Below are 10598 nucleotides of genomic sequence, written 5' to 3'. Positions count from 1 at the left end.
ACATATCGTGTAAGAACACCTTTAGCGATCAGTTTAATTTTAGTATCAGCGCTATAGATTCTTGGGAAATAAATAATGATGAATATTTTCGGGCTTGGGCTCAAATTCGATCTTTAATAATGATATGCATTAAATGGGATTTAAATGGTGTATACTCCGATGTGAAATACGTAAAAACCGACTTATTGTTTATTAGCTACCATAACCCCAATAGATATGTAGCCATTCATGTTTGCCTTATATCTTTTCTTGAATACTCAATCTCCTCGCGTTTCATCCACATATGACTCTTAATTGTTTAATGATATTCTAAACACTTAAACTAATTACTCACTGTGTGGTGGCGTGAGCGCCAACGCAGATGACATACCCGGAAATTGCAGCGGTGAAGGGGGATGTGGTGGCCCATCAGGTGGATTGAAATGCGATGGCAGGCTCATAGGCGAGCTAGGCCCGAATTCCTTGCTCAATCGATTCATGCTCTCTTCGAGGCGTTCATGAGGTGCTGGTCCCACAGGCCCACCTGGCGGCCCGAACGGTGACATACCGGGCATACCCATTTGCCCCAGTATGCTATTTGCATAGGCGTTGTGGTGTTCTTGGAACTCACGTTGTTCACGTTGCATTGCCTGATCACGTTCACGTGACTGTTGATGCGAAACAGCGGCTGCTGCTGCGGCCGCCGCTAAAGACAGATCCATCTGATGTTCCATGTGTTGGAATGGATTCTCGCCACTGGCTGCTGCCGCCGCTGCTGCTGCTGCAGCCGCGTGCATCTGCGCCTCTAGTGCATCCATTTTGCATTGATTCTCGGCTGCTGCGCTGACGGCGCGATCTAGCCGCAGATCTCGGAGGCTGGCCGTCGCAAAAGGGTGCATGTTATTCGATGAGTTGGGGGTGGAGGAAGAAGATGGTTTATTTAATTGGCGTATGTCCTTTAGCGACAATACAATGCGATTGTTGTTGTTTAATTTATTATTGTTATTGTTATTGTTCGCAGGAATCGCGTCAACTTCATTAGCCGAGTGACTGCCATTCATATCGTTTTTATCCTTCTTCGTTGTGCAGAGATCCTCTGGGCCATCCGAGAGATTCGACATCGATTTGCGACGCAATTCATTGGTGGCGTTGATAAGTTCCTCGATATCTTCCGCATCTGGTATTTGCTCATCATCGTTTTCTTGCTCAATATCATTGTCATTGTCATTATCATTTTCATCTTCCTGTTCCTGTTCCTCATTTTCAATGTCCATCGAACTATGCGCATTCAGTGGCTCTGGTGAAAGTGCCACATCCGTGCGTGGATTATTATGCTGGGGTTCTTCACTTGATTGAAACGTGCTTGCGGGCTTATCTTGGGTTTCATTGTTATCTTGGTGACTGTCATTGCCGTTTCCGCTATCATCACGACGAGCACCCTCGTCTTCGTCCATTGGCTCGGTCAGCTCAGTTTTAATCACAGTCTTTAAAGCTTCTAAGCGCTCCGCATGCGCCTTCTCCAATTGCTCATCCAGCGACAGGGGCAGGGATTCAGCTTGCGGTGGTTCCTCCACGGGTGCAGGCGTAGCTGGTTTGCTTGGCATTTCGAGTGGTAGATCACCAGAGCGTCGACGCGGACGCGCTTGCTTACGTCTTGGCATGGGAGAAGTACAAATGTCTGAGTTGATGCTCGTATCTAACGGCAGGTCTTGGTCACTTTCTATTTCTCTTTCTAGCTCACGCTCGAGTGCACGTTCCCGCTTGCGTTCACGCTCGCGCTCCCGCCGTGCTGTTGAACCGAATAGTCTCGATGGCAATATCACCTTAGAGCCGGCCGTAACCATCGATGGTGACTCATCATCAAAGCTTGAACAACGCTCAAGCTCAGGCGACATCAGCGACGTATCGATCATACCGAAGCCATCCGGGGATGCGGCTGGTGTCGGTGTATGCTCTGGCACTGAACTCTCGACCAAACCGCGCACCTGCAGAGATTCACCCGCCTGAATGAGGGTCTGAAGACGCTCCTGCGGTACGCTGATCTCACCACGATACATGAAATCTACGATGGCTTGCACCACCCAACCCTGAAAGTCCTTGAGCACAATAACCGGATGCTTGCACGGCGTCTCGGCGAACACGCGCTGAAAGAAGGGCGAACACGCTGAGAGCACCATTTTGTGCGCGTGTATGCTTGTCTCGGCGCACACCAGCGTCACATCTACCAGAGTTTTGGTCTGTAGGAGTGCGTCAAAAGCGCGCAATATATGATTTTGATGATTATTCCAACGCAGGCTGTAGTGATCTTGTACGGCGCTACTGGTGACGCCGTTGGCGGGTGTTGCGGAGTTGGTACTGGCGGCTGCAACAGCAGCCACTGCAGCAGCAACGGCTGCGGCAGCTGTAGCGCTATTCGATGAGGGTGTGTGCTGGCTGCCGGTGCTCAACAGTGAGCTAGCCATTGTAGTGGTCGCGAGCGTGGGCGCTGAACTGGCGGCCACCAGTGTACAAGTTGTGTTGCCCGTACCGCAGACATTATTACTGCTACTGCTGTTGTTGCTGCTGCCGGTGTTGCTTATATTTTGATGACTACGTGCTGTGGTCATTATCATGTTGAGCGGTGGTGTAGGCGGTGTATTTGGCGGCGTCGTGGTGGCAATCGATGTGCTGTCCATAGACGCTGTCGTGGCTGTCGACGCAATGCTGTGCGTCTGCGACAACGACAATTTGCGTCTTTTAACAACGTCTACCGGTTCCTTTAACATTCAGCCGGGTAAATCTATGCTTTCTGACACGTGAAATACTCGAATGCTGTGACGAATGTCTCGAAAGCGGTGGTGCAGGAGTGGTAGCAGCGTCACGTGGTACACCTACACGTAACTGCCGAACGATGCGAAAAATTTAAGGAGCCTCTTTTGAGCTGTGATTGTTGTTGCCGGTTGTAGTGATTTGTATTTTTTGTTTGCGTTGTCGCTGTTTACTCTACAGCTGACTTGCTATTTCCATTTTCGCTGGCGCAGGTCTGCTGAGCGGCTCGTCGACTGAGTTTGAATTTGAAGCAGTCGTTGTGTCTGCAACGAGATAGAGACAAAAGATAAACAAGAGTTTGAGTTGCTGTTGGTTTTTTTAAATAAAGCGCGGAAAATATAGTGTGCAGGTAGCTTATCTTGCTGGTTTCTTTACGATTTTTTAGGAACTCCTTCCCATGCCCCAAACAAAAAGCTACAAGACAATGGCACAGCTGCCTAAGGATACGATTGTACAATGATGTGCGTATGTATATGTATATATGTATATATGCATGCATGCTTTCCACACGTCTTAAGATATTCATGACATATGCTATGTGTGATAATATGTTAATGAGTTTCAGCATATATCATTTTAATGTCTTCATTTGGCTGTCACAGCCGAAATTTTGCAGCACTCGGCATTTGCATACATAGAAAGTATACTAGAATGGAGAAAATAGGCAGGTGAAATAATTTGGTTAGATAAAGTCGACTACGAAATACACCTACGATAGTAAAAATCGGCTTATGCCATGTTTCTGCCACACTTTTTTACATATACAATGATTTGGGGGTTGCTAGATATCCCGAAATGCTTTCTAAATCCACACCGAATTATTGAACTCTTCCAAAAGCATTACTTGCTTTTTTTCCAAACAAGGATTGTCTCCTAAAACGCATTATCCCCAACAATACCTCATTTTCTTAAAAACTTAGAGAGATCAGAATCAATATGATTTTGCTTGAATCGAAATGTTTTTCCCGGTTGCTCGGCAGATCTTTCCCTTAAAGAATAAAGAGTTTATGTCGACAATGTCTTTGAATAATTTCCGTCCCGCCTTTAAGTAATTTCTTTGTAAAGGTTATTCACTTTTCATGTTTTAGGTTTATTAAAGCGGACTCAACAGACCATAGACTACTAAAGGTCTCAGAACTTGTTTTTGCTTTGACGGGTGCGGGTGGCCTATCTAGATTTACTTTCCGCCTATCACTTTAGCGGAAAGAAATAATTAAAAAGTAGTCAGTAAACGGATGAAACATAAGAACTTTTTAAGTAATTCTGCCCATTTTTATGGACATGTTTTAGGGCTGTGCGATTATTCGATTACTCGAGCAAGTTGGTTAATCAATTATTCGGTTAATCAATTACTCGAGTAATCAAGATTTTGATTACTCAAAACGATGATTAATCGAGTTACTTGAAATATGATTACTCAAAAAAAATAATTTTGCTCGTTAAAAGAGTTTGCTTTGGAAAATGCTTATGTTCTTTTTTACATTCTGTATATGAAAAAAATTGTTTGCTTTAATTTTTGAAAACAGAAACGTTGTTTTCAAAGTATCAAGGAACTTTAACTACTTTATACATATGTAAAGAGTTGAAATGTTGATTACTCATTTTACTCGAAATGTTGATTAATCATAAAGCAAATTACTCAAATATTTTTGTTTTTGGTTAATCAAAAATCTTGATTACTCGAGTAACTGAACTTTTGAGTAATCATAATTTCCAACTAATCGAATAATTGAGTTATCTACTTTATGATTAATTAAAATTTTGAGTAATCAATTAATCGCACAGCCCTAACATGTTTACAAAAATAGTTTTATTGAAGACATGACAATAGTTTTATTGAAGACACGACTATCGCCTAAAAAGAATAATCTTCAAAGTAACAGCTTTATACAATACTAGCAAATGCCCCGGGTGCTTCACTGCGCCTTATAAATTTTTGCATTGTTTAATACCCGAATTTATTTAAAAAAGTATTTATTTCTTTTATTTTAACGATTTAATTGAATAACATTTTTCAAACTTTGCTAAACCTCATCTGTTTGATACCCATATTGCTAATTTTCAATTTATCTTATCAAATGAATTAAATTGAAAATTTCAAATACATGGCAACCTTCCACAAAAATATTTTCGTCTGTAAGCCTTCTTAAACCTCTTTCTTTGGACAGCCGTATTAGAACATTTACCTTATCCTATCAATTTACTTACACTGCAATTTTCAAACAGGTAGCAACATTCAAATTTTTTTGCTTTCTATGTTTTAAGTTTGACCACTAGCAATACACCGGTGAAAACTACATTCAATTCCATACATTAGTTTTCGAGGGATGCGCGTACAAACATACGACAGCCAAAAAAGAGGGATCTACAGTTTTACGCCGACTGCGAACGGCGATTATATTTTAATCAGAAGCTGTTTTTCATGCTGAGCGGCGACCGCTGTTAAGAAAAAACTTTTGGGCTTGAACCCAGACCCTGCGGAGTGGAAACGCGATTAAAGCTTTCTGAAAGGATAAACGAGATTGGCCTGATCCTAAATAGAAAGCTGTCGTGAAAACCTAACATTGGAAAAAGAGTGTTTTATGGAGTTATTTCCTAGATGAATTCGCAGCAGAAAGCTTCACTAATTAGGAAGTTAAAGTGCGTACAACTGGTTGATCTCAATGGTATTAGTAATGTATTTTAGATTACTCCCACTCTGGCGCATAACGTCTTTATGAACGTACTGAAATTGTAGCTAAAACTCCCGCTGCAAAGGCTGAAATCAGGCTTAGAGGACGCCTGATGGGGGGTGGGCAGTGAAGTTTTTCACTGATGACTCGAAGGTTGCTGGATGAGTTAATAGTGGGGTCTTGTGCCGTGAGCTCTCCATCAACATCAAGTTTAGGCTTAGTGACGCTGTGGTGTTTTTTAGGCAGAAATTTCTGCTGGTGCGAGGCAGGAGATATACTGTTCAAGAGTGTGACGTTAATGTGAGACGCAGGCATACATATATTCTGATAGCCAAGCGGCAAGTGAGAGCGCCACTGATCATTTGTGGTTTACTCTTAACAGACGGGCACGTGACAGCCCCCGAAGGTCGGCGGAAAACCAAGCCATGTGTAATTGCAAGGTCCTTTTGGCTTTGGATCTGGATTATAGACCGGGGAGGATGAAAGGTACTGCTTATGCTAGAAAACACACTCTCGCTCTCAGTTCTAGTGGAGATTCTGATAGATCACTGCCTGATCCTTACTACCGCAGTTACCTGGAGGATCATGAGTTGGAATCACTTCAACACTCAGAGGAGGATCATCGCAACCTAACCTAACCTTGCGAGCTAATTATGCTTATGTACTATCTATAAAACTTCAGTCATATTTTTAAACTAACTTTCACATAACAGCCTGCTGCTTCCAGTTGTAGCGCTCCAAGAAAAATAAGAAAAACATACGTATGTATATTCGAAAGTTGCAATCTCAGATACGTGCCGCTGTGCATATCCTTCAGGATATGGTTAAGCACACTGTGTCTTTACGGAGTAACGTTTTTTGTTTTCAAATGAGTGGATTTACATACATACATATGTAGGAAAAAATCACATCCACTGTCATCTATAGACATACATATCTAAATACGGGTATGCATGTATGTATAAAAGAAAAAGAATAAACACGCATGCACACACATTTAATGTGTGATAATAGCTGATGTATGCGTTTTATTTGTCTTTCTTGACTTTTTCGGTACACAGAACAGAACTCAACTAATGCGGCATTTTTCTTTAGATTTCAGATTTTTTATGCAAACATGCCAGTACGCTCGTTAAGGTAGACCAAAACTCAGAAGTTTAGAGGGCGCTATATCTTGTTTTTTTTTTTTTTTGTAAATTGGTAGACACATGCTGATATACATACATATATAGCTGGAGCTGCCTGCGGAGCAGAGAGTATGTAGGTGTTTGTTTTTTATCTTACTACTTCGTATGTATGAATTAATTAGAAACAACGTGTCTATGCATGCGTGTATGACTTATTTCAAGCCAATATTACGTGAGCACCGTCTACAAGGAGGACTCTATACATATGTGTGTACATATATGTAAGTAAGTAAATATGTTCACACTCACAAAGCAGCAGGATATGCGAGGATATGATTGAAATTAAAAAACTTCCACGCAGTTGATGAGTAAACTGCTGAATGTTGCTTTAAATACAAATTCTCATTTACACATATCTGCTGAAGCAAAGAAGGGCTGTGGGTAGAGAATAAAAACGCAAAAAAAAAGGTTTAAGAAACTGCAGAATAAAACGTAAAAAGTGCTTCTTCACTTTGGCTAAAGTAATGTTATTGCCAAGTCGCGGTAAACATTTTTATTTGCCCACTTCGCAAACGCTGCAGAGTAAAAAACTTGAAAAAAAATAAATAAACTGCGTGTAAAATTGTTTTACCTGCCTGTCTATATATGCGCTTCGCTCCTAGCGGGAGTGAGTATATCAAGCCGCAGCCACAAACCGACTCAAATGAAGACAGTGTAAAAAACTAGTTGAAAGAAGTAAATTGGTAGTCAAAACAAACACACAAATGAAAGATAGTATGCATGCGTATGTGGGTAAATAAATAAGTAGTAGCAGTATTTAAAAAAAAAGAAAACTATAGCAAAGAAGGCGTTTTAAGTAGCGCAGTTACTGCACCTTTGAGATCCTAATGCGACGCCTATGTGACGTTGCGTGTGCGTAACGCCATTAATTTTTATGTTTTTTTTTTTCTTTTTTTGCGAAAAACCGCACTGAAGTAGTATTACCGCATCCTTGCGCTTGGCTGCAACAATGTGCAATTAGTTGGTGTTTTAAGTTAAATGCATGCAAATGTGTTCTGCTCTCATGATTTACTTTGGGTTAAAACTTTGTTTGCATATTTCTTGTGCACCTGTCTGTGCTTTCAAATTTACGGTTGAAAATGTGTTCAGAAGTGAAAGTTTGATTTAACATCAAAATAGTCAGCGTTTAATGACGTATTTAATACATGTAAGCATGCATTCTATTCTTGCTTAATGTCAGTGTTTTAATGAAATACGAGCCCAGAACGATTCGCTCTCGAACGAGACGAGCTGAGTGCGGTTGAAAACATAACAGCCTTTGGAGATTAAAACATCCTGATGATTTAATCTTTGTGCACTCTGCTCAAACCACATGAAGAGAAGCTACATCAGTAACCGCACCCTCAGATACAGTAGTGACAATGGGTCTAAATATTATGCCCTCACGGCCGTAGTACTACAAAGATTGGTGCTTGTACCTTTACTGTGGTACATTATGTACCACGCCTCTCCACCCCAGATGGCGCCACCTTGGTTGGATTTGCAGACGATGTCTCAAACGTCACACTTGCAACGCACAAAACAGAAGCAGTACTTATAAGCAGCCGCAAAAAAGTGGAAGGTGTAACACTAACTGCCGAAGGAAGTGTATTCGCATCAAAGCCTTACGTAAAATACTTCAGTGTATTAAAAAAATAAAATGCTTCCAAGATCATCTCCACTACGTCAAGGAGAAGGCGGCGAGAGCGACCTCATCTTTGTTCAGACTGATGGCAAACATTAGGGAACGGAAGCAGCAGTCCAGGCAAGTCCTAGAAGGAATAGTTAGATCCATACTCTTGTAGGGAGGTACAATCTGTTTCGATGCAGCAGGGTATGAACAGAACTCAGAGTATGATCTGCATACAGAGGACGCAGCACTTGTCATCTCTGGTATGCTTCTACTGGACCTCTTGACACAGGAAGCGGTTAAAAAAGAAAATCTAAGCACGAGGAACAGGAAATTCACACCTCTTTATTGAGACAAAAAAACATATTGGAATGGCAAGCGAGGTAGGATAGCGCAACAAAAGGCAGGTGGACATAGCCTCATCCCTAATATCGATTTATGGATCAAAAGACAGCACTGCAAAGTAGATTTCCACGAACTTAAAGTCACTTTTGCCCTAGTTATACATCAATTCCGCAACAGCGAGCAAGTGAGGCGCAGGCAAGACGGGCGAGATAATGAGAAGCCATTTCATATAACTTGTTCAGGCCAGCTTAAAGCTCGCTTTCCTTGAAAAGTTACGGCCCGAAGAGGGCGAACCTCGCAAATAATCGTATAAGCAGCAATAAATCGCTGCACCCGACATCACTAGACTTAGAAACGAACTTCTTAGTTGTAAAATGTCAATGGGGTGAGTAGGTTTATTACAAAACCTAGACAAACCGTGGGTGGAAGAATGTGAGCAGTCACACCGCCTCCCGACGAAATACCTAACGGTGGTACCGGGGGTATCGGTACATAGATGACAGAAGGTTTAGTGAGTTAAAGTTTCACACTATGATTTTTGGGGTTAGGCTTTCGATGCTTCCTTCTCTAAAAAAAAAAACACATTAAGGGAGATATTGTATGTAGTAGAATGACGTTGAGCTCCGTCCAGACAGGGAAGAACCTCTCAGCGCCGGTCGGAACTAAATATGTAAAAGGTTTTAGACCAAGTGTTTTAGTTTCGTGTGACTTCTTTAATCGGCTATAGTACGAGTAGTCTAAGCGATTTCAGAAATTTCTGAGAATAATCCTGCATAACAGGTCTGCCCAAACGGAATGAAATAAAATTAGTGCTCTTTTCACTCCAATACCACATATACCGAACGTTATCGACGGTCGTAATCTAAAAAGAAATTTCGACTCTAGTTTAATTCGATTACGGATGCCGTGCTTCGGACCCCGCACTGGATGAGAAATATTCAGGAAAGAGCGCGTAAGGCTAGAGTGGTCATATACCGGTCGGTCGGAAATTCTCCAGACAAAGTGTTGATTCTGTCTAGGGCGTGGTTAGATTTCCGTAACTGAGATTTTCTCAACAGCGCCAAAACAGGTTCTGACAAGGAAATGCCTAAGGTAATCTACTCCGCCGCTCAATAGATTTTCACACCCAATGGAGTCTGGACCAATGTTACCAGTAAATGGGTTAACAAAATCCCATCCAAATAAAACCTAAGCCCCGTTTTATACTAAAGTTATAACAGAAACCTCTGGCCGTATGTTATTGTTATAGATAAATTGCTTTCGGATGAAAAAACACAAGTATGTACGTAGATATGCAATATACATAGCATTTATGTATGCACATTAGGGTGGTCCAAAATTCCTGTGAAAAAATAAAGTTGGAATTATAATAGTTCTATACCGAGAAAATATACCCCTATTTTTATATTTAGGTAGTGTTCAAAGCGCTCAAAGTTATCCATGTATTTTATATGGGAAAAAAAAACTTTTCGTAGAAATGGTATACAATTCTTGGCAACCAATTTTTTCCATCTATTGTTGTATGTATTCTATTTGTAATTAGTGATTCCTATGAACCTGTTGTACAAAAAAAGACTAAGTCTTATTGTACTAATGTTTTTGAAATAAATGAAATGAAATGAAAACCATGTTTCTCTTCAGGAGATTCCCAATAATAATACGCAATTGTTTCTTCAACCATTTCTTCATAGTAACTATATTTTATAAGTCCGCCAAAATCCCCAGAAAATGCAATGGGGGAACTAATAAAAAATATTTAGTATTAAAAACTGGTTAAATAAAGAATTAGATATTAGTATTAGAAGTCTCCTGACGAGAACCAGAGATTTCCGATTGAAAATATTGATTTTCAAGAATTCTATACCATTTCTACGAAAAGTTGTTTTTTTTTTTCATGGAAAACCTTGAGCACCTAAAAAAAATAGGGATATATTTTTTTCGGTATAGAACAATCCTAGGGGTGAGCGCATTAAAATTCCGAATTTACTTTTCTGTACC

At 40.8% G+C, this 10598-nt stretch overlaps 1 protein-coding gene across 2 annotated transcripts in view; it reads right to left on the bottom strand.

Annotated features, from left to right (window-relative positions):
* The window catches only part of LOC118744480 (protein jim lovell), a 68040-nt gene that overhangs the window by 56806 nt on the left and 636 nt on the right, over positions 1 to 10598 (bottom strand). The window contains exon 2 of one of the 2 annotated variants that reach the window (XM_036477522.1): positions 335 to 3050. In XM_036477522.1, coding sequence (XP_036333415.1) covers positions 335 to 2744 — 2410 coding nt within the window. In that variant the 5' untranslated portion in view covers positions 2745 to 3050. Of the gene's footprint in view, positions 1 to 334; positions 3051 to 10598 lie in introns of those variants that run through there. The other variant, XM_036477523.1, reaches the window with a different exon arrangement.

Source organism: Rhagoletis pomonella, unplaced genomic scaffold, assembly GCF_013731165.1.
Source record: "Rhagoletis pomonella isolate Grant_MI unplaced genomic scaffold, Rhpom_1.0 Rhpom_scaffold_00008, whole genome shotgun sequence".
In the NCBI taxonomy this organism is placed as follows: domain Eukaryota; kingdom Metazoa; phylum Arthropoda; class Insecta; order Diptera; family Tephritidae; genus Rhagoletis; species Rhagoletis pomonella.
Note: the sequence above shows the minus strand (reverse complement) of the source record. Positions and strands in the feature narration are given on the sequence as shown.